Source organism: Sorex araneus, chromosome 7 (genome assembly GCF_027595985.1).
Source record: "Sorex araneus isolate mSorAra2 chromosome 7, mSorAra2.pri, whole genome shotgun sequence".
Lineage (NCBI taxonomy): Eukaryota > Metazoa > Chordata > Mammalia > Eulipotyphla > Soricidae > Sorex > Sorex araneus.
Window position 1 is genome coordinate 39,049,968 of NC_073308.1, and position 24,362 is coordinate 39,074,329.

The 24,362-nt window shown below is 39.4% G+C and overlaps 1 protein-coding gene across 3 annotated transcripts; it reads left to right on the top strand.

Moving 5' to 3' along the window:
- Nucleotides 1-73: 73 nt before the first annotated feature.
- Nucleotides 74-14,515, top strand: FAM72A (family with sequence similarity 72 member A). Of its 3 annotated transcripts, none has more exons than XM_055144785.1 (5): nt 74-120; nt 1,263-1,489; nt 5,115-5,192; nt 8,053-8,177; nt 9,463-9,541. In XM_055144785.1, exons 2-5 carry the CDS (start codon nt 1,338-1,340, stop codon nt 9,477-9,479), a joined length of 372 nt encoding a protein of 123 aa, XP_055000760.1. In that variant the 5' UTR covers nt 74-120; nt 1,263-1,337; the 3' UTR covers nt 9,480-9,541. The 3 variants fall into 3 exon arrangements, with proteins under 3 accessions (XP_055000760.1, XP_004610119.1, XP_055000759.1); XM_004610062.2 differs by lacking the exons at nt 74-120; nt 9,463-9,541 and adding exons at nt 826-859; nt 13,473-14,515; XM_055144784.1 differs by lacking the exon at nt 74-120 and adding an exon at nt 826-859.
- The last annotated feature ends 9,847 nt before the right edge of the window (nt 14,516-24,362 follow it).

Consider the following 24,362-nt stretch of genomic DNA (forward strand, 5'->3'; position numbering starts at 1 on the left):
TCTATCGACCGATGGGGCCGGTAGCCAATGGGAATAGTTGGTCGCGAGAGGCCCGGAATGAGGAGGAGGGGCTGGCGAAACTTGGAGGTGTGACTAGCACCTTCGAGGCGTAGTTACAGAGTAAGCTCCTCCCCGGGCTGCCAGAACCCTAAAGTAGAATTAATAGGCGGGGTCAAGACGGAACCAACTACCAAACACAAACTCCTGGGAGAAGGAAGAACCAATTGAACCCGAGTAGAGAGTAGGGGCGTTGCGGAGAATTCTAACCAATAGAGAGTAGAGGTCGGTGGGACTGTGGAACAGCTTCCAATAAGAAGTGAGAAAGGCCTTGCCTCGCCGCTTTCTCCAAGGAGCCTGCCAATGAGGCCGGAGGCGGAGCCAAGCTTGGCCAACCAGAAGCCTCACTGGATCTCCGTACCGTTACAGAGGCGGGGCATACATGCTCCCCGCCACTGACATTCGCCAGGAGGTGCTCCGAAGCCTTCCAATGCGGGACGTGGGCGAACTCTCGTTCTCCCAATCGGTGCGCGGCGCTGGCAATTCAAACTGACAGCCGGTCGGGAAGGCAGAGAGAGCGGAAGAGAGAGCAAAAAACCAACGTGTTCGGTGCCAGGGAGCCAGAAAGCAGCCTCTCCTCCGTCCTTCCGGCAACCCCCCCCCCGTGCTCTGGGGAGCTGCCGCTCGGGGAGAGAGCTCCGGGGACGGCGAGAGGCTCGAGGGCAAGCGCAGGATCCGCGAATTCACGGCGCGAGGGCCGGCGCGCCGAGGGCTGGGGGTGGGGACCGGCGATCACGTTCAGCGGAGTGGAGGGGCGCGGGAGGACTCGGGGGAACCAGGAATCGTCCCTACTGGTTGAAAAGTGAGACTTCCCCGTCCTGGGACGCGGAGAAAGGTTTCCTAGGGGGCGTGGGGAGGGATGCTCGGCTGGGGCGAGGAAGGAACCTGAGGCTGGGGGCCGGGCATCCTCAGAGAGAAGCTTTCAGCGAGACGTTTGCTGGAGCCGCTGAGGGAATCGCTGGAGGAGCCGGCGGGAAGGGGGAAGCCGGAGTGCAAACTCCGCGGCCCCGCGGCTCCCCCGCTGCAAACCCCTCTCCCTTCGCCAGGAGCTGACAGGAACGTCTGATGTGTTGCTTCTCCCGGGTTCCCTAGCACGACGGGGAAATAAGAGACCTCCTTTCCGCCCCTATTTTAGGGCAGAGACTGGCTCGAGACTTTATCACGGTTTGATTTTTTTTTTTTTTTTTTTTTTTTTTTTTGCCTAGGAGAATCAAACCAGAAAGAAATTGCTCTTGTCTCCCCCCCGGCCAAACCTCCCCCACGCCGGACCCCGGGACGTCATGTCTACCAGTCTCTGTCATTTCAAGGACCGGTGCGTGTCCATCCTGTGCTGTAAATTCTGTAAGCAAGTGCTCAGCTCTCGGGGCATGAAGGCCGTCCTGCTGGCTGACACTGAGATAGACCTTTTCTCCACAGACATCCCGCCTACCAAGTAAGTCGAGCTAGCGGCGGGCAGTGGGGCGAGTGGACGGCCGGGGACTCGAACCTCGGCCTGGAGGTTACCAGTGAGCTGGGTCGGCCACTCCCGACAGTCTCATCCCCTCGGAGTAGGACTCAGCGGGCAGCCTGTCTGGACCCGAGTCTGTGGTGTAGCCAGGGCGGTCACGCCTGATGTAATGCTTCTGGGTCCATTAATTATCGCCATGTGACCACATCCCCGCGGTTGCATCCCACACGCCCAGTCCTACCAGCCTATCTCAAGGCCGAAGTCCAACCTCGACTTTAGGTACATGCCAGCAAGATTCCTGTGCTGTTGGAAAGGTTTTCAGTTTGGGGTTTTTTTTTTTCTTTTTTTTTCCCCCCCATTAAGTTTTACTTTTCCCTGGGGCTGGAGTGATAGCACAGCGGGTAGGGCGTTTGCCTTGCACGCGGCCAACCCGGGTTCAAATCCCAGCATCCCATATGGTCCCCTGAGCACCGCCAGGGGTGATTCCTGAGTGCATGAGCCAGGAGTGACCCCTGTGCATTGCTGGGTGTGATGCAAAAAGCAAAAAAAAAAAAAAAAGTTTTACATTCCCCCCCCAAAAAAAAATCCCCTACCATTATTCGTAATAGGCAGGCTGAATCCAGGATTTCATCTATAAATAGATTCCTGTCTATGGAATTCAGTATTCTTTTCTCTAAAATTCCTTTTTGCTGAATAAGAGACATTTTTATGGAATGAACTAAGAGTGCCCAAGAAAGTCTAGTTTGAGTATTACTCGTTTGCATAATTAAATCATTTTAAATTCTGTGTTTAGTCACCACACACTTTGGTGTAGAATCTTTAAAAAAGTTTGCTTCCTATTTGGAAAGTAACTGGGCTGGAAAGATAATACAAAAAAGTGTTTGCGATGTGATAGTACAAAAGTCATTGCAAAGTGAAGAAAGACTTAAGCACACAGACGATGAATTTGGAAGTGAGTGTGTGTATGAGAGAGACATAATTTTCTTAATAAAATTAATTGGGGGGAAGGAAACAGCATAAGGGGTTGGGCATTTTCCTTGCCTGAGGCTGGCCAGGGTTTGATACCTTGCACCCTAGCTAGGAATGATCTCTGAGTGCAGAGCCAGGCCTAAGCCCTACCAACCCCCAACTCAAAAAAAACCCAATATATATACAGATTTGAGAAATAAATATAAAAAAAATAGCCATTTTATTTCTCTCAATTATACCTTTTCCTAGCTTTGAAAAAAGATATCTGGGCCGGAGCAATAGCACAGCGGGTAGGGCATTCGCCTTGCACGAGGCCAACCCGGGTTTGATCCCTGGCATCCCATATGGTCCCCCAAGCACTGCCAGGAGTAATTCCTGAGTGCAAAGCCGGGAGTAACCCCTGAGCATCGCTGGGTGTGACCCAAAAAACAAACAAACAAAAAAAAAAGATATCTACTTTCTCTTTCCACAACCAATATGTCAATTCCCTATATGATTTTCAGTATTTATTCCTATTGGAACTTACTTATCACATACTTTATTATTAAAATGCAGTAATTATCCAAGATTTAGATATACAGTGATTCTTTGAAACAGAGCCAAAGGAGGCAGACTAAAAATCTTTAAGATTAGTTTCATGATAATATAGATTCCTTTTTTAATTTAAGTATACCCAGCATTGTGTATTCTTCCTCCCTTGATTTTGTGTGTGTGGGGTAGGGGGATGTGCATACAGAGGTTTGAGCCACAACCAGTAGTGATCTCTAGAAGTACCTGGAGAGTGATACCAGGGATAGAATTAGGGTTGACAGTTTACAAGGCAATCTCTCCAGCCCCTTTATCTTGAAATCTTTTCTGACTTGGTTTAAATGTAGCTATGGCCAATGGCAAAGTCAAACATTATCATTTATTGCAAAGATAAGTGGGTTAATGTTTTTAATATCTATGTGTTGAAAGGAGAAGAAGTGCTAGGCAATAAATTTAAAACCCCCTACTTTCAAAGTGTCTATGATTTGTTGCTAGTGCTTTTTCTTCTTAGTAGCACACATACAAATTAAAAACACTAGCCAATTCAGTAACTGTGGTAAGTAATAAGACAGTCATAAGGAAAGCTCAGCTGTGAGTTGTTATGTTAGACCAGAGAATCAGGTTTTTCCTATTGTCTGCTCTTTATAGAAATTACAGTAGTGATGGATTAGTGTGCAACATGTACATCAATCAATGAACACATAAAAGATTGTTAATAGAGGGGCCAGAAATGTAGCTTAAAGGTCTAGAGTGCATGCCAGGTGTGAACTCCAGGATCACATAATTTCCCTGGCACTTCCAGGTGTAACCCTGAAGAACCCCAGGCCCAAAAAGAAAAGATCTTTTACATGAAAGATATGTTGAATATAATAATCTTACAAATAGCAACTCATAGAATTCTTTAAAGTCTCAGGTATAGGTCAACAAAATTCATACTAAATAGAATAAAATGTATTCAGTCACAACCAATAATTACAATATGGAAAAGTCAGAGCCCTTATACACTGCTGGTAGGAATGTAAAATGGTGTAGCTGAAATGAAAACTATGACAACTCAAAAAAAAAAAACATAATTGAATTGCTATGTGATGCAGCAATCCCACATCTTGGATATATAATTTTTAAAAATTCAATATGTAATCTGTAATATATTTGCAAACCCATTTTTTAGCAGCATTATTCACAATAGCCAAAAGATGAAGTCTGTGAACATATAGTGAGTAAACTAAGTGTGTTATATATATACAATGAGTTTTCACCTTTGAAAATGAAGATCTGGGCTGGAATGTAGCTTAGTGGTATAGCACTTGCTTTGCATGTGTAAGGCCCAGGGTTCAATTCCCAGCCCTGAGAAAAGAAAGAAAGAAGGAAGACAGGGAGGAAGAGTAGGGCAGGGAGACAATTCAACAAGGGAATCAATTGGAGTTGACTTTGTTCAAAGCAATCACCTTACCCCCTGTACTATCTCCAGCATATGTCTTCATTTTTGAGTCACTGACTTAAATACCTGGCAATACATTCCTATATCCACCACCATCATCACCCACTGTTTTCTCTCCCCCACCCCCCATGTCTGCTGAGTGCAGCCCTGGTGGCCCCTAGCACTGAACTGCTGGCAGTATATTGCTGGGATTGGTCCCTGAGCACCCCTTCAAGAAAAGAATATCTTTTCATATGCAGAACATGGATGGACCTTGAGGACATTATGTTAAGTAAAGTAAGACATCAGAGGCCAGAGAGATAGTATAAGTAAGGTGCTTGCCTTGCAAGAGGCCTACCTTGTTTCAGTCCCTGGCACCACATATAGTAGCCCATAATAATAAAATGAGCCTGTCACAACAAAACAAATACTGTATGATTCCACTTATGTGGTATTAAGTGGTCAGCTTCTTAGAAGCAGAAATTAGAATGGTGCCAGAGTGTATGTGGGAAGGAAAATGGGAAGTTACTGTTTAATGAGTACAGACTTTTAGTTTTGCAATATGAGATTGGTTGCACAAAATGTAAATATACATTTCTGAACTATATACTTAGAAATAGTTAAATAGATAATAGTGTGTATGTGTTTATAATTTTTTAATGTACATTTATCTCTTTGCTTTTCCGTTTCCAGTGCAGTGGACTTCATTGGAAGATGCTATTTCACTGAAATCTGCAATTGTAAACTGAAGAACATTGCTTGCTTGAAATGGTAACACATGGCACAATTCTAGATAGCGTTGGGTTTGGGAGATTGAATGTCAACCTAAAACACAGAGAAAGGCTTGATTGCCTCTTTCAGACACTGGTTGTAACTCATACATTAATCTATTTTTTTTTTTTTTTTTGGTTTTTGGGTCACACCTGGCGATGCACAGGGGTCACTCCTGGCTCTTCACTCAGGAATCATCCCTGGCGGTGCTCAGGGGACCATATGGGATGCTGGGATTCGAATCCGGGTCAGCCGCGTGCAAAGCAAACGCCCTACCCACTGTGCTATCGCTCCAGCCCCTCATACATTAATCTATTGAAAAACTATTTAAACTATTTTTGAAGTCTTATTTCAAAAACATTTTTAAAAGGCTTTACATTTGTATATTTCCTGATATTTTTAAAGGCATTTACAAATAATTTTTAATTTCCTGTACAAGACAATGTAATTGGGATAAAATTTGGAGATACAGTCAAAAATCAGGTTTGATGGTTGTGTAATTCCTTTTACTTCATGGGGTTCTCTCTTCTCTCTGGAGAAACCTATAGTCTCTCTTGAATGCATTATCTTTTCTCTCTCCCCTTTGAATAAGATTTCTTTACGAAAAAAATATATATGCCCTGGCTTTACTACTTCTAGCGCTTTTAGGGTTGCTCCTGATGGAGCTGAGGGGACCGTCCCATATCAGGGATTGAATGTGGTCTCCAGCCCTAACTTCCTCTCCCTGATCCTTACTCATTTTTGGGGAATGTGGGCACACTCCCAGCAGTGCATAGGACTACTATGGTCCTACCAATAATTCTCTGGTTAACTGAATCTGCACTTTGTAACAAGGATTCAAGGATGTGGTGCTTCTCTGTCCCTATATAGGCAGGGATTGACCCTGGCCACCCTGGCAGTGCTAAGGGGCCTCCAGGGACTGCACCTGGTAATGCTCAAGGGATTCCAGGGCTGCACCTGGTGATGTTCAAGGGATTCTGTGGTACTAAGAATCCAGCCCAAATCAGGCCTAAGTAACCTAACCACCATACTATCTCCCAACACCTCTTATTCTTACTCTTGATGTGATCTTGAGCAAACTTATGCTTCCAAACCTCTAAACTTATTTATTTAATATGCGTATTGGTAAAGTATATTAGTAAATTTTAGAAGATTTTCTATTAATCACATTTTAACCACATTTTAAAGCATAAAAAGAAACAAGTGAAGTTCACTTCAATCAGATTTTTTAATGTCATATATCCAAGATGTTTATTTCAACATTTAAATATCCTAATGAGTATCAACAAAATATTTTGTTTTATTCTTTAGTCTTTGAAATATAGAGCACGCTTTATACTGATAGCATCTATCTTGATTCAGCCTAGCACATATCAAGGGCTTAATAATCCTTGAGATTTTGAACATGGAGCAGAACTAGTCATCTATAGTGTGACTAGAATGGGACACAACTGTCCTCTGGAGACATAAAAAGTTCAGTTAGACTCCCTCTATCTAACCAGGGCAGTGGAAATGTCCCTGAATTCTAAATTGCAGATTTTTGCAGCCATGATGGGACTATCCAAAGTTTTCTCCAGGAATATAGAATCCTTTGTATTTGCCTCATTCAGCACACAAGATTCAGAGCACAAGAAAGGACTAGACTGAAGCACCTCTTGGGCCAGGGATGACTCAGTCGGCTCCTCCCCTTCCTTTCCCACCCCCACCTCCAACCAGGGCATGTAACCAGTGGCTGTTGTTTTGTTATCATTCTTTTCCAGTATGAAGTCATTGAAGTTTTAACAAAGATTAGAATGATCTAACTTGTCTACGAGAATAGTTTCATGACAACAATGACTTAGTCCATTGCTGTATTCATAGCTTTGAGAATAGTGCTCAGTAAACATTAGTTGAAGGAAGAAATGAATGAATGAATATGGGTGACAATTAAACCCATAGAATTTAGTCTTGCAAGTAATTGTCACTTTTATCCCAAACATATTAGCCTTTATTTATTTGTTTTTCAAGCAGGTTTTGATTAGGAGACATTTTCGGTGGTCTAGTACCATTTATAGTATTTCTTCATAGGCCTCACAAAAATGACTAACTGCCACATTTCACAGGGTGGGAACAACCTATAATAGAAATTTATAGCCCAATGTATGAATATTCATGTCACGTTTTCAAAAGTATGAATGAGAATACTACTTTAATGGTGACCTTTAATAGTGACCAGATAGTTTTTTAAAAATACTGTTAAAGAGTGAATTACTTATAATGGATAATCCTGCAGACAGTAAAAACTTTTGCAACTTTTTCTAGAGGCTGTGGATTTGCTTTATTTCTGAATTCCTTCAAAAACACTGAAACTAAAAGTAGAGCAACCAGCTTGTGTTTGGTTTAGAGAAGCGCATGCTGTCTTCCCACTCCTCCATCTGTTGAAACAGTTTTTAAGTTTCATGGGACTAGAACATAGAAGAATCCAATTTGCTGGCAAGGGACTAGAACATAGAAGAATCCAATTTGCCATAGTACTGGGGATAAGAAAAAACCTTTACCTATAGCACTGAGTTTATTTTATGTATTTTGTGTGTGTACAGCACATCAATTTGGAGTACTTTACAGTAAAAATCTCAACTTTATAGCTTCTAAGGCTTGCTTTGTGTAGGAGAATCTATGAAACAGTACTAGCGAAGACTGTGGTAGTATTATTTTACTTAACCCAAAAACTGTTTTTGTTTTTCCTCTCAACGGTAGAGCTGTAACCACAGCCATGGAGGTTGTTAGGAGGAAATGAAGTCTTTATGTGATCTCTTTATATTAGCACATAAAAATGCTCATATGGAGAAATATTATAGATAATATTTACTTTCCTTTTTAGTGGGAACATTGTAGGTTATCATGTGATTGTTCCATGTTGTTCCTGCCTTCTTTCTTGCAATAATGGACACTTCTGGATGTTTCACAGCCAGGCAGTTTATGGTATTAACAGACTGGACTCTTCTGGTAAGAAATTAATTATCTCTGATATTCCTCCAAAATTTGTCTAGCAGTGTCTGAAATTCCAAAAAAGTAATTTTAGTAATTTCTTTAAACCATATTATTGGGATGGATTCACTGGGATGAAACTTTAATTCTTTTATCCCAAATATCTATGACACCTCTTAGCCAACAATTTCCATTTCTATTTTTGTTATTTATATTTTAGAGCCTCAAGCCTGAGTTTTGTAACCTTAAATGTTTTAATTGCTTTAAATTTTGACCTTGATATTATGATCTCCATTTATGAAAATTTATTAAAATTTGTAAAATAATTTAGGTTTGATAGCAAAGTATATTTATGTTGATTCAGCATAAAAATAGACATTCTGACATCTATAAATTTATAGTAACAAATTATAATACAATTTTATCCTAGGGAAATTTAATACTAATATGTTTTACTAGTTGTCTAATAGAAAATTGCATAGCCAATTCTGAAAGGATTTTTACTGAATGCATTTCATATTATATGAAGCATTTTTTTTTGTTATAGGACACATTTTTCAGTGTCTGAATCTATTTATACAACAGATTGAGTTAACTTAAAAGAACTTGTCAATCCAATTTGGCACTCACAGTCTCAGGTTTCAATTTGTTTTAGTCTTCTTCAGAACTTAAATCCCAGTTTTTGAAAGTATGATTTGTCTTTAAAGACTAAAATATCATGAACTATCAACCAAGTTGATAGGTCTTTAAACCTTAAATTATGATTCGACTTTTTTTAATCACCGCATGTTCAATTGTGCATCTCTACCTTTCAATTGGAAGATCTTAATTTAACATGATAATATATTATGAAGGCATAAATTTATGAGCAAAGTGAGATGTAGGCTGCTCATTTAGGTTTCCAATTTTATGTTTCTCATGGGACACATTAAAGGAAGTTTCTCCTTTGATACTATTTTTCCTGCTTTATGGAATTCAAAACACAAAGTGGAGATTTTTCAATTTTGATTTACTTTTTAATATTAGTCAATTTTTCAAAGAGAAAAGCCTAGCATTCTTCCATTTGTATTGAATGTAATCCAGGAGAAACAGACGGATCACAGGATTTCCTTCCTCTTTCTTAACAGAGAAAGGAAGGTACTGCTTCTGTCAGATCCAAATGCTTAGTTTATTTTTTGTCCTTTGAACCAATTGTGCAGAGCTACTCATGTCTCTGAATATTGACTCTAGAAATATCAAACTTCTTTGTAACCCTAATATTGTGATTTTTTTTTTGTTTGCTTGTTTTTTGACCTACACCCAGCGGTTTTCAGGGCTTAACTCCTCGCTGTATGCTCAGGGATCATTCCTAGCAGGCTCGGGAGACCCTATGGGATGCCCAACCCTGACTGGCCTAGTGCAAGGCAAGTGCTCTAACTGCAGTACTATCATTCTGGCCCCTACATATTGTGATTTAAAGACTTTTTGTGTGTGTTCTTGATAAACAGGATTTCTGATGGTGTTGGAACCTTGATCACCAGAATTAGTAATATCAACAGAATACCTTCAGATGCTTTATAACATTCTAGAATGTTTAAACTGAAAGAGCCCTCGATAAGTTTATGTTCTAGGTTAGTCTTCATGTGTAGCTCTGCTTTTCTAAAATTTTGTTGAGGAAAGCTTAGAAAACATCACTTAAAATTCCCTGTGATTAGTAAATGATCTCAAAGGCAAATGAACTTCGACTTTCCATTTATCCTTACAAGTTCTAATCACCCCCTCTGGCATAGTAATTCTGGTGATTATGTGCACTCTTCAATGTCATGTTACTAGAGGCAAAGCACCACTCATTTTTTTTTGTTGCTGTTTTGGGGCTACGCCCAGTGGTACTCAAGGATTACTCCTGACTCTGAGCTCAAAGATCACTCCAGGTGGGCTCAGGGGACTGTATGGTTTTACCAGGGATAAAACCCTAACTGGCTGCATGCTAAGCAAACATTCTACCTGTTGTACTCTCTTACCCTTTTTTCTTTTTTTTTCAAAATTATTTTTCTTTAATTTTTTTTTTATGATTGAGTTTTAGTCACGCAGTATTCCAACATCCATCTCTTCACCAGTATACATTTCCTACCACCAGTGTCTCCTGCCTCCCACCCCCTGACAGGTTGCTTCCATGGGAGACCCCCCACTCCTCTCCTCTCTCTACCCCCCTTTCTCTCCTCTCTCTCTTCTCTCTCCTATATCTCTCTCCTCTCTCTACCCCCCTTTCTCTCCCCCTCTCCTCTCTCTCATCTCTCTCCTATCTCTCTCTCCTGTCTCTCCTGCCCTTTCTCTCCCCCTCTCTCTCCTCTCTCTCCCCCACCCTGTGTGTGTGTGTGTGTGTGTGTGTGTGTGTGTGTCTCCTCCTCCCTCCTTCCCCCCTCCTAACTCTCGAGGAGAATATTTTGTATTTTTTATAATCAAAACACAGAACAGAATTTATACAAATATGATGCTAGACATTTGTATTTTCACCAGCATCTGGTTAGATTCTAGTATCTCAATCAAGAGATCATTGATTGTTTCTACTGTTTCTCCAACGGTGTACATCCTTATACATGTATATCTTAGGGCCTCTATGAAAATTTTCCCTCCTGCAGAAAGAAAAGTGCTACACGTTATGGACATAGGTAAATCTACACAGAAGAGCAGAGGTAAATCTCAGTATTAAATAGTTTAAAAGAAAATTTTAAAAGATACATATAAAACAATAATATATTTAGTTTGTGGTTGCTTACACTTTAGCAAAAGTAATATAAACATGAATGTTATACTGGTGGTGGTAGAAATTGGATTAAAATAGGCTAATTCTGTCTTAGCATTTCCATCTAACTTCTGTCAGTGTCTGCAGTGTGGGTCTTCAGAGTTGCTAAGTCTTTCTGTGTCCACAGTCACAAATGAACAGCTTGAGATTTGTTTTTCTTTTTCTTTATTTATTTGGAGGGGTAGGGGGGCCAGTGAGTGAGTTGGGGCCACACCCAGTAATATATTTAGAATCTGCTTCTGACTATACCCGGGAGTGACCTTTGAGTGCTAGGGACCATATGTGGTTTGAACTAGAAATAATCTTTGCTATCTTCCTGACCCAGATTTGTTTTTCTCTTTTTTTTCCCCCCGCTTTTTTTTGGGGTCACACCCGGCAATGCACAGGGGTTACTCCTGGCTCTGCACTCAAGGAATTACTCCTGGCGGTGCTCAGTGGACCATATGGGATGCTGGGATTCGAACCCAGGTTTGCCACATGCAAGGCAAAGTCTACACGCTGCGCTATCACTCCAGCCCCCTCTCACTTATTTTTTTGTTGTTGTTGTTGGGTTCAATTAATATTGATATAGTACATTAATATACTATCTCATTATCTCTTTAGCATTTATGTGATACTATACTATATTAAATACCATTATATTAAATTCTATAATACGAAACCTGGCCATCCTTTCACAATGAGGTTTTATGCTGGTTTTGTATTGACTGCTATACTCTGTTCCTAAATTTTATAGTCATATTAACAAAAAAAAACCACCTGTATTAAACAATACTCTTCATTTAAAAAATATTAATTTATTATTTTTGTTTGTTTGAGGATCATATCTGGCAGTGCTCAGTGGCTACCCTGCTCATTGCTTGAGTGTCCCTGCTATGGTTCTCTTTATTTTATTCTATTTTATTATTTTATTTTTTATTGAATCACCGTGAGATACAGTTACAAACTTTCATGATTACATTTCAGTCATACAATGATCTGGCACCCATCCCTCCATCAGTGCACACGTTCCACCACCATTGTTCCCAGTGTCCGCCACCTCCACCTCATCCCAACCCCTGCCTACGTGGCAGGTACATTCCTTCTTACTCCCCTTCTAATTTGGGGTGTTATGATTTGCAATACAGATACTAAGAGGCCATCATGTTTGATCCTTAGTTTACTTTCAGGTTCTCTTGATTTTAAAGCTGACTCCAGAACCTTGTTAAGAAAGGCCCCAGCTGGGCTGGAGAGAGTAACAGCAGGTAGGGCACTTGCCTCTCACACAGCCTAACCAGTTTTGATCCTTGGCACCCCCGCTGGTTCCCTGAGCCTGCCAACAATGATTCCTGAGCAAAGAGCCAGCAGTAAGCCCTAAGCACTGCTGGGTGTGGCCCAAAAACAAAACTAAACAAAACAAAAGGCATCAACTACCTCTAAGCTTGTTGAAAAAATGAGACTTAGGGTTTTTTGGTTTTTGGTATAGTCTAAAGAAAAAGAAAGTTAATCTAAAAAGATGTAGGCTCTCCATTCTTAAAAATCATTATAAAAGATTTTTTGTTTGTTTGGGGATCTATGTTTTTTTTCTTTTTGGGTCACACCCAGCAATGCACAGGGGTTATTCCTGGCTCTACACTCAAGAATTACTCCTGGTGGTACTCGGGGGACCATATATATATGGGTTGCTGGGAATCGAACCCGGGTCAGCCACGTGCAAGGCAAATGCCCTACTCCCTGTGCTATTGCTCCAGCCCCTGGGGATCTATTTTCAAGGATTAGGTCTGGAGCGATAGCACAGTGGGTAGGGTGTTTGCCTGGCACAAGGCCAATCTGGTTTGGATTCTTTTGTCCCTCTCGGAGAGCCCGGCAAGCTACCAAGAGTATCCCGTCCGCACAGCAGAGCCTGGCAGGCTAGCTACCCGTGTCATATTCGACATGCCAAAAACATTAACAACAAGTCTCACAATGGAGACATTACTGGTGCCTGCTCGAACAAATCGATGAACAACAACTGACAGTGCTACAGTGCTACTCATAGCAGGGCTCAGGGACAGTATGGGGTGCCAGGGATTGAACCTCATAAACTGTGAGCAAGGGAAGTGCCCTGCCTACTCACTATTCTATCGCTTCAGCCCTAAAATGGATTTTTTAAAATTTTGGTATACAGTGATTATGGCTAAATGTAGCTGGAGGTAAGACTTGAATAAATATTCCTCAGATCCTTTATTTGTAGCACTTTTATGAGGAAGGTAGGATGGGGGGAGAAAGTCTGAGTCACACCAGGGTGTGCTCAGGCTTTACACCTGACTCTGTGCTCAGGGATCACTCCTTGTGGGTCTGAAGGAACATAGACAGTGCCTGGGATTGAACCAGGGTTGGCCAGTGTGCAAAATAAGTGCCTTAACTCCTGTGCTCTCTCTCCAGTCCAACTTGTGGTACATTTTTTAACTTTTCTTTTAAATTAATGCAAACATTATGTTTTAATTTGCATATTTCATGCTGACTTATAAAGCTGGCCAGGGCTAAATAACTTTATGAACTTTCATTTGCAGGTATAAACTTCCTACTTTGGGGTAACTTGCCAGAGATAGAAGAGAATACAGATGAAGCCATATTAGATATTTCAGCTGAGGAGTGTATTAGATGAATGAAGTTATAATATGGATGCTGTTCAGCCTTTTTCCTATTTAATATATGTATGAATGGATCAACTTTAAAATTTCTAAAGAATTTTTCAGTGTTTTTTAAAATGCATTTATTAATTTGTTTCTTTGCTCTCTCGGATTATCTGAATATATTTGAGCCAATGTAATTTTTTTCCTTCTACTTCTACTTCCTCTTTCTCTTTCTGCCCCTTCACCCAATATACATGTATTTTCAAATGCAGAAAGAAACAGATTCTTTCACATATTACTTAGCAGGCTTCCAATCTGAGAGAATTTTTCTTACAACTAAATGACACATGTCATTAATTTCATATTCTAATAAGAAGCATTAATACCCACGCATATACCAACCATGCATATATTCATGTATATAAAATGCATGAGTAAGTCAAACTCAACTGGGAATTAATGCTTAATGGGGAATTACAAAACAGGCTGTTAGGTTTCTTTGAGTACTGTTTATCATATTTTATACTGAAGATAAATGTGAAACAAGACTTTGATAATCAGCAAAAAGAAATGAAAACTTAAAACCTCAAAATGTATGGCATAATTCTCTTAATTCCTCAGGATGGTAGATAAGTGAATTTTTCAAAAAAATATCAATTTATACTTTTACCAATATTATTTTTATACTTTTATTGTCTCGTGGATATTATGCTATGAAATCCAGATAAACTGAGCCCCAATCTTTAAGTTATCCCATTCCAGGGTGTCCTCTGTAAATAGCAATTATTTTTTTAATGGAAAATTAAAGTGGTTTGCTTAGGCCATTATATATATTTTTTAAGTGCTGTTGTTTTTCTTTTTATTGTTGTTGTCATCACTGTTGTTGTGTCATTTCAAGCTGCATTCAGAGCCACAAAGAAAAAGAAAACTGAGATAATGTTGGGTTTTATATAAAGTTAAAATCATTGTATTGCCTTTGCTAATATCTTAACTCTAGATATTATTTTATCAATAACAATGCCAAAGCAGATGAATTATGGTTTTGTAAATAAAGTTTGTTGTGAAGTTGATCATCCTCTCTTCAATATTTTCTTATAACCTCTTTTCTTCCCTAAAAATAGAAATAAATATTTATTATGCTTACTACATTTCTTAAAACATGAAGGTGGGGCCATAGAGATCATTAAGGCGCTTGATTGCCTTGCACCTGTCCAAACTTGGTTCAGTTCACAGCCCTACATAAGTGTTCGCTGAGCACCACCAGGTATGGCCCCCAAACCATCCCCAAATATGTATGTAAATATATATACATATATACACGCATATATGTATATAGTATAAGAGGGACATGGAGAGAGCTCAAGTGGTAAAGATGTCCGCTTAGTATATGTGCGACCTTGAGTTCCCCATCTTCTGTTCTCTTACTCTATACCTATCCCCAACACCTTTGATTATGACACTTTGATCTCTCCAGCATACAACTCTTAGGCCTCCATCGTCAGGAGTGGCCCCAATTCACCTCCACAGTACTGCTGGGTTTGAGCCTACTTAAAAATATATAGAAATTAACATTTATCATGTGCTTGAGTGCTTACTATGTGCAAGACACTGCTCTAAATCCTCTACAATGTAATTTATTCACACAATAAACCCATGAGAAAGGTATAATTGCTTTTTCTTTCCTTATTAATCAAATAGGTGAGGCATAGAGAGAGCTTGTCCAAGGTCAAGCTTATCAGATAGGTGATCAGATTCAAACTCAGATGGATTTCAGAGCCCCTACTCTTAATCCTTATGCTGTACTCAGTATGCACCTGCAGACATCCATCAGCTATTTTTTATAACCAGGATAAATGCTGGATAATTATCTTGTTACATATCCTAGGTGAGGGCCCAAGTAACTGATTTCAATATTGAAACTCTCATACTTGTTTTATAGTAAAAGTGACCTGTGGGCACTAACAAAATCATATCTTGTAATCCAAGATAAAAGTTATCTTGGGAAATGTTTTTTCTGGTTCTGCGAAAATATTTCCATAAGTCTTTCAGATTCATGATCAGAATGGGTTGAAGATCAGTAAAAAAAACCACAGGGGTAAGAACAGAACTATTTGTACTTTTGAAACCAATATTTATATTAGCCTCTCTTAAATACTTTCTGGAACCAGGTAACAATGAATAAGATTTTTAAAAATAGATTTATACAATATTATGTAATTCTTCAGTAAATTTGTTAAATTAGACCAAAAAAGAAGGTTAGTGCTGGAGTAAGGGAAATGGCAAGTTTAAAATTCCATAAACTTCATCTGGCATCTGCTCATACCTTTAAAGGCTATAATTGAGGGGCTGTTTAATGAGAAAAAAATAAGACAGATTACCAATTGAAGCAATCCTCAAATGTCATTCCAACTCCAACTAGAAAATGTTTCAAATTACTCAGCTATCTTTTAACTAATTGGATTATGGGAAGGACTGTTCTAAGACTACGATTTATTTTATTTACACCTTCCTTCGTGGAAAATGTAGTGAACTAGGTGAGGATAGAATCCTATGAATTTTTTTTAATGCATCAGTTTCAGTAATTTAACAAGCTGTGCCTAAAAGTTCCACAGCTCTTTACAATAGATCATTCTTAGTAGGAGACACCGGGAGCAGAGAGTACTATAGAAAATAAGTGATACTTGCACCAAGCTTCAGACACAGAAGTGTGCCAGCAAGGAGTTGAATTTTGGACAAAGAATAGTGTATAAAAGTGGACAGGAGCTTAAAAGTATCTGATTTCTGTCATCCCGTTGCTCATCGATTTGCTCGAGCAGACACCAGTAACATCTCCATTGTGAGACTTGTCGTTACTGTTTTTGGCATATCGAATACATCACGGGGAGCTCGCCAGGGTCTGCAGGGGGTGAGATACTCCGGTAGCTTGCCAGGCTCTCCAAGAGGGCAGAGAGGCTGGAGGAATCGATCAGGTTGGCCATATGCAAGACAAACGCCCTACCTGCTGTGCTATCACTCCAGCCCAAATCTGACTTATTTAGGAAATCTTAAGTGGCCCTCTACACTTTCCAAGCTATGTAGTAAGAATTGATTAGAATATGAAGCTATAATGGAAGATTGAGATCATATTATGAAGATTATTCTATACTATAAGTTTAGACTCAATCCATTAGACTTTTCTATGCTAATATAAATTTAGACTTGATCCAATAGCAATGCTACTAGATCACTGCTACTGAGGTTTGTAAGCAGGTGAATAAAACAATTAGATTTAGGATACAATAAGTTTTCAGGAGTCCAGAATGATAGTACAGCAGGTAGGTCTTATACATGGCCAGCCCGGGTTCGATTCCCAGAATCCCATATGATCCCCTAAGCTTGCCAGGAGTGATCCCCTAGTGTAAATCCAGTAGTAAGCCGGGGCCCCACCAACAATGGTCCCAGAACAAAAACCAACAAAAAAAGATTAGTTTTCATCGTTCCCTTTCATTAATGAGCCTATCAACTTGGCCATAGAATTTATATTTGTTGCCTTTACTTAATTTAATATTAATTAATCTTAAATTCCCCAAATTTCTTGTCTTTCTGCAGTGGGGCACTGCCTTTCCCCCTCTTTCATTTTGTCACTTCTAAAATTCAAGGGAGAAGCAAATGAGTCATCGACCCATTAACTAAAGCCTTTTTTTTTTCCTGCTTTATCTTTTTTATTAATTATTTTTTCTTTTGTCACATCCAGCAATGCTGAGGGGTTACTCCTGGCTCAGCACTTGGAAAAATATGCAGGACTAGATTTTGAATTCAAGTTTCCCACATACAAAGCATGTGGTCAGTCTGTTGAGCTGTCTTTCTGGCCCGTAACATTTTCTTTTCGAGTCAGCTTCTCAGCCTAAAACTCAGAATCTATGGAATCATCTTGGGGGGGTGACTAGTTCTAAAAATCACAGCATTTTGAATAGTCTTGGCTCTGAAATTTGGTCTTCAAATATAAAAAATATTAAACATTAAAAGTACAATACAAAGAGGTGCTCTTTTGACCTCTAAGTCATATGTGGCTTATAAAGAATATTCTGTATTGCTTTTCTCTGGTTATTAGGAAGTTACAATAATTAATAGAACATGAGAATGGACATGTGGTTCAGTTGTAGAGTATAAGCCTTGCATTTATAAGACCTTGGGTTTGATCCCTGACCTGAAAAAACAAAACGAACCAAAAAACATGAATCGTAATACATGAAACAGCTAACTAATTAGAACATAACTGGGGTATGGGGGAAGGTAGGAAAGAATATAGTCTTGCTTTAGTGGTGAATTACTGGACAAAGGCTTTCCCTATTTTAACATTCATGCTTATAACAGGAAATAGTTTCCTTTTCTGCCTTTATTTTTTTTCTTCAACTTTCAAAGCAACCTAAAACCATAGATTCTTTCTTGCCTGGTATTGAGTGTATGCCAAATCTATCCTAAACTACACAGATGGAAAAAATTAGTCTATGTCTGTGGTACCTCTGGGGTTGAATATTTTTAGTACTTAAATCTTTAGTTAAAGATTCTTCCTTCCAAGACTTTTATATAATAAGTTTACTGTAAGCTGATAGACAAACCTACTGTGTCAAAAATTAATAATACTATGTGTTTTATATCTCTTTATATTGTAAGCTTTCACATACACCTTAATTTTATCCTTACAATAATCTTGATATTTGTTTCCAGTTTACAAAATAGGAAAGAAAATGTAAGTCACCAGATCTCAAGAGGTGGAAGAATTTAAACTTGAAATATGTCTGCTCATCTTGGTTTGGGGATTATTTCCAAAAGCTAAACTCCCTTAAACTGCAGGTCTACTCTCCTCTCACCAGCACTTAAACTTAGAAAATTTGTCTTAAATGTTCTACCTCAGTGCCTAGTTACATAAATGAATCCATTGAATAAATATTTATTAAGTGACTACTATGGTCAAAATAAAGCTAGGGATACTGAAGTAAGAAAAAGTGCTTGCTTTTCCTCCTTCTCTTGAGAAGGAGGAAGAAAATGAGCTAACTCATTTCACTACAAGTCTGTCACTTTTCTACGAGTTTCATATATATAACAATACTGAGAGGTAAATCCTGTTGTTATCCTTACCAGTTGGGGAAACTGAGGCACAGAGCATTTTAAAACTTTACAAATCACATAATTAGTAAATGATACCATTATAAGATCTAGAGGGGTCACAACCAATTAATTTTGTTTCCTTTTTATTTTTCAAGATAGTTGTCTTCCATCCAAATAAAGTGAGGTTTTGCATTGGCAAACTTCCTATATACATCTTTCCCAATTAGAACTTTGCTGATTTTTGTTTTAAGGTGGTGATGTCAGAATCTCCTTTTGCTATCTGGAGCTGAGTCATTTTTACTAGTCCAGCTCTTCAGTTTATAAGAAAAGTTTAATTAAGTGTAAATACCTATCTTCTAAATATTTGCATATCCAAAAGTTATCCAAATGATTATTCTTTGCAATTGCTCTGCCTCAGCTTCCTTATTAGCATTATTTAAGAACAATTTATATGAAATTCCAGAAGTAGCTTTGCTTCAAATGAGCACTATGTGAATCTTTATAACAAGATTATGTATTATGAGAGAAGCAAAAACAGGTATGAAATGCATATTCAAATTATGTCTTTGCAGCTTATAGAAGAGTAGGTTGAAAAATATCTAAAGATTAGTTGGCTCTGCCAAATATGGGTACTACCAAAGTTTGCCCACCAGAATGCATCTTTATACCTCCCTTCACACAACCTACTTCCTCTGGAAAGGGGCCCAATGCACATGGGAATGACTCACTTGAGGAAAAACTGTATCCAGAATATAAAAAACAGTTTGTTTTCTGTTGTTCTATCTTTGCCATAATTTTTCTGCCCAAAGAAACCACCTGCTATTATGGCTGTGACACCTGAAAAGCTTTTTGTATATTGCAGGAGATTGCTCATGCGTGGGTGGGTTTTCAGGCTGTTCTATGGTATTTAAAAAAAAAGAAAAAATTGGATGGGGGGGCGGGGAATATTTTCAGAAACTGGAGAATTGCCTTGACTTATCAAAAACTCTCTGTAACCTTGTTCACAGATACCTTTAAATGCTGAGCTACAGATGGAATTCAGTAGAAGACATACTGAGCTAATTTCCTTTGCATGATGTTACGCAAGGAAACCAAGCTGTCAGTATTCTGAAGAACAAACCCTTAAAGAGAGATGCCATGGGGAGTAGGGAATACTAAAAGACTCACCCTTCAGGAAATTCTTCCCGAATCTTATATTTTTAACAAAAATGTATTACCGAAACAAGTCCTAATGTGTTTGAAATAAAGAAGACAAGGACTGAGCTAAAATCTTAAATCATAAATCTTGCTTGATTTTGCAACTACATTTATAGAAGGAAATGACAAAAACGGGATTTTCAGTCATACAGTATCTACTCTGGGATTCGTGGAGACCATCACCCCTCAGTTATGCCTTTCCTTTATCAAACTTTAGTCCAAGCATTAAAAAGTGTCTCTTGGATGCAGATGTTACTTTATGTCATCTCTATATTTGGGGTTCCGGGGGATTGGGGGTCACACCAGTCTGTAGTAAGGGGCTATTCCTGGCTCTGTGCTCAGGAATGAATCCTGGTAGTATTCAGGGAAACTCCTAAGGTGCAGGAGACTCAAATTGGGACTGGCAGGATGCAAGGAAATCATCTTAGTAACTATACAATCTCTCCTTTACCAAAATACAGGCATTAGTTTAGAAGCTATAACTTTAGAAGCTTTAACTGTGAGCCAAACATTTTTTAGATCCTCATTTACTCAAAGTGCAGATTTTTGCCAATTACATACAAAAAGCATATTGCAGAAGTCTGGAATTCAGAGTTCTGAATTTTCTTCACTTAAGTGAGGAAAAGGTTGTATTAGCATATGAATGATCTGTTTTGCTAATGTAAAAGATAGGTATGGACTCGCAGCCATCAGACCTTGTAGAGACTTCCTATTGCCCTGATCAGGACTGAGGTGGTGTGTTTCTGGAGCTAAAGAACGGTTGGTTAATGGCTTCCTGATCTTTAGCTTCTAGAATGTGGCAGAAATAGCACTTCCTCTGCAGTATTATTCTGTGAGTAATTCCTGGAGACCTAGCCAAAAGCCTGCCCCTGCGGCGCTCCAAAGGTTTTACAAAGCCTAAATTCACTAACATTTCATTTATTTATTGCTCTGTAACGAACCTCTCCTTTACTTAGCTTGATTGGGTATTTCTACTGATGTCCCCTCATGGGGCTGAACTTAATTGTCAATCAAGTTAGGCTGGGAGATCCTGAGTGGCATCCCTCACAGGTCTGGGATCTTAGCAGGGAAGCCTAAAAGTCTGAGCCCTCCTTGTCTTTCGTAAAGGCTTCTCATTAAGTAATCTAGGACAGCTGCCTTCCAAGAGAATAAAAATGGAAGCTGAAAAAGTCTCCTAAGACTTGGTCTGGAAATCACACATCGTTACTGCTGCCTCATTCTATTGGTCAAAGTTAATCAGACGGTTGGCCTAGATTTAAGAGGAGGGAAAAATAGACTCAATTTATTTTGCATAGTTCTGGCAAAATCTCAATTTTTTGAAGGTGTGTGGAGCAAGAAGAATAGTAGTATCAATCACGCTGAATCCAATGATAAGAACCACAATCATGCTAACTCCCTCCCCTCAAATACCCAGAGTGGCTTCTGTTATTTGCAGCTGAACTCTGACACACCAAGTAAGTAACAGGGTGACCAAGACACAAACATCTTTGTTTCCAGAGAAGAGAGAAAGATCTGTGATATATTTTGAAAGTAGGGCTTCCAGAGCTCTGATGGTTTGGAACGAGTTTGAGAGAAAGAGTAGAAGATGGCAACAAGAATAGAAACAAGAACAGCAAGTTTTGGGGTGAATTGTGTTCTATTTTAATGAGATGAGAAAGAACAAATTCAGAGAAAAATTGAAGAGCTTGTTTTTTAATATGCCTATTAGACATCAATCAGGTAGGATCCTACGTTGGATCTTGACATTTGGGTGAAGAGGAGGTACGGTCTGCAGATGTAAATTTGACAATATTTTTCTTTTGAACTTTAATTTTTTAATTTCACTGAATCACCGTGAGATATTACAAGCTTTCATACTGGGATTACAATCTCACAATGATCAAACACAGATCCCTCCACCAGTGCACATTCCCCACCACCAATAACCTGGGTATACGCCCCCCCATTTCCAACCCTCCCCCTGCCTCCATGTCAGACAATATTCGTCATACTCTCTCTACTTTTGGGCATTATGGCTTGCAACACAGACACTGAGAGGTCATCATGTTTGGTCCATTATCAACTTTCAGCATGCATCTCCCATCCCAACTGGTTCCTCCAGCCATCATTTTCTTAGTGATACCTTCTCTATTCCATCTGCTTTCTCCCCTTTGCTCATGAAGCAGTCTTCCAACTATGGGGCAATCCTTCTGGCCCTTGTATCTACTGTCCTTGGGTGTCAGCCTCATGTGATGTTATTCTATATTCCACAAATGAGTGCAGTCCTTCTACGTCTGTCCCTCTCTCTCTGACTCATTTCACTTAGCGTGATATTTTCCATGTCTATTTATAAGCAAATTTCATGACTTCATCTCTCCTAACAGCTGCATAGTATTCCATTGTGTAGATGTACCAAAGTTTCTTTAACCAGGATTTGACAATATTTTTAATACAAAAAGAATGTAGAATCATGAACGGTGATGCAGTCAATAAGGAACTAAGTATATATAAAGAAGAGACTGAACCTTGGGGACTGGCGATGTTTCTATGTAGAGAAGATGCGTAGAATCCCTTTTAGTGTATATAGGAGATACTTAGAAACCTTGCTAACAGTGTAAATTCCAGGCTCTGACCTGCATCAGTTCTGACTCAGAGGACAGATGAGGACCTGGCAATCTGCATTGTCAGCAAGCTCTGTAGTCATTCTGAAGTGGGAGTGTCCTTTGAAAAACATGACATTAGGCATATCATTGCCTAAGCAAACATGGTATGGATAATTAAGCCCAAGAGAACTTTTTTCACTCTCCTTCCTATCACCGGTCATATATGAGAGATTTGAAAGGTCAGTATGGGTCTCCTCTATTTTTTTTATAATTATCTTTATGGGGTAGGTGAATATGAACTATAAACTCCTGCCAGGAAAATGAGAGAGAATATAGGCCTACAAAAAATGGCTGTCTAACATGAGAGAGATGTACTCTTTTAAACACCATTTGATGCACAGTGGGAATACTTTGTGAAGAAAAATCAAGAGCAGAGTTTTTCTTTGTTTGTCCCTTAATTATGAGCAGTATATGCCCCTTTCACACTCAGACTCAGAGTAGTCAAGATGTCTCCCGATGCCTCGTGGAGAGCTAAGGAAAGTTTACATGAAATGTTCAGCCATCTGCTATAGCTTTTATTTTCTGCATCAAAATTGGCGCCTATTAATTTTTCCCTCTCTAAAGGGAAATACCTATACCACTCTTGATATAAGATGGGATTCTTATTACTAGGGAACTGTGTTTATATTTGTGTTTCTCAAATATAAAATGCGAATGCATATTTTCACTTGGACCTATCTTGGGAGAGCGAATCAAATATTTTTGATGGTGAAATTCCATGTGCATATTCCACCCCTCCACCTTCTGCAATTCAGTTTTTACAAGGGGCCCTGGAACTGAAGAAGTCTATGTTGTGATAATGATTCCATTGATGAAATGCCAATTATTCCTGGACACTTTTCAAAGGCTTCTCTTGCGAAGTTGAAACTGGGCTTTCCGTCTAATACGAGATCAGATCTCCATAATCCTAGGTGATAGCTGGTTTGGAATCTCTAGCAATTACTTGTGTCATGTACTTCATCAACAGCATACTTACTATTACAACACGTCTCCACACCCTCTCTGAAACATTACTCAAGCTTGGTTTCCCCAACCCCCCTCCTGCTCACATGAACCTGAGCTTCTGACCCATGAATAATTGAATGACTCTGATGAATCATCCTTAGTGGGATGGGATGGGGACAGTTTCCCTAAAAGAACCAGGTTTTCATCACAACCAAGAATCAATCGAGAGAAATAATGGATACTATGGACCGTGGTGAGAGGTCAAGCTATCTGTCTTACTCGTCTCCATTTAGCCAGCAATTAATCTTCCTATTTAGCACATCCTTAGAAAGGACCATGCTTATTGAATGTCTTGCAGGAAATTCTTTCTAACATAGTTTTGGATACAGTCACCATCATTGGCTAATTTTTTTTTTAACCACATTTGAAATGGAGACTGAACTAAATGGGTGATTAAATCACAAACTTGATATGTGACCTGAGGCAAGTAATTTTAAAACAAAAGGATTGATCAATATGTTTTTGGAGATTCTTTATAATTCTAGCATTCTAGGGAATTAATTTCATTTTTTGACAGAGAACCACTTTGTCTTTTTCTGGCTTCAGGGCTACACCAGTAATGCTCAAGAGTTCCTCCCAGCTTGGTTGTCAGGGTACCATATGATGCTGAGGTGCAAACAGGCCCCTGGCATGCAATACATCCCTTTGAACTGTGTTCCTAGCCACAGAGAGCATTTTTTTTTTGGCCACATCCAGTGGTGTGGTGCTTGGGGATCTCAGGAGTAACTCCTGGCAGTGCTGAGAAACCATAAATGGTTCCGGGGATTCAAACCAAGGTTGACCACGTCACATATAAGGCAAACGCTTTACCTCAGATACTATCTCTATGGCTTACAGCAGAATTAGTGTGTGACTAAATGTTATTTTGGGGGGTGGCGTGTTGTTTGGGTCACAC

Bases quoted from the DNA above. Each gene is read 5' to 3' on its own strand.
- FAM72A (XM_004610062.2), top strand. From the start codon at position 1,338: ATGTCTACCAGTCTCTGTCATTTCAAGGACCGGTGCGTGTCCATCCTG. The intron at 1,490-5,114 runs GTAAGTCGAGCT...TTCCGTTTCCAG, and splicing joins ACAGACATCCCGCCTACCAA to TGCAGTGGACTTCATTGGAA. The intron at 5,193-8,052 runs GTAACACATGGC...TTTCCTTTTTAG, and splicing joins AACATTGCTTGCTTGAAATG to TGGGAACATTGTAGGTTATC.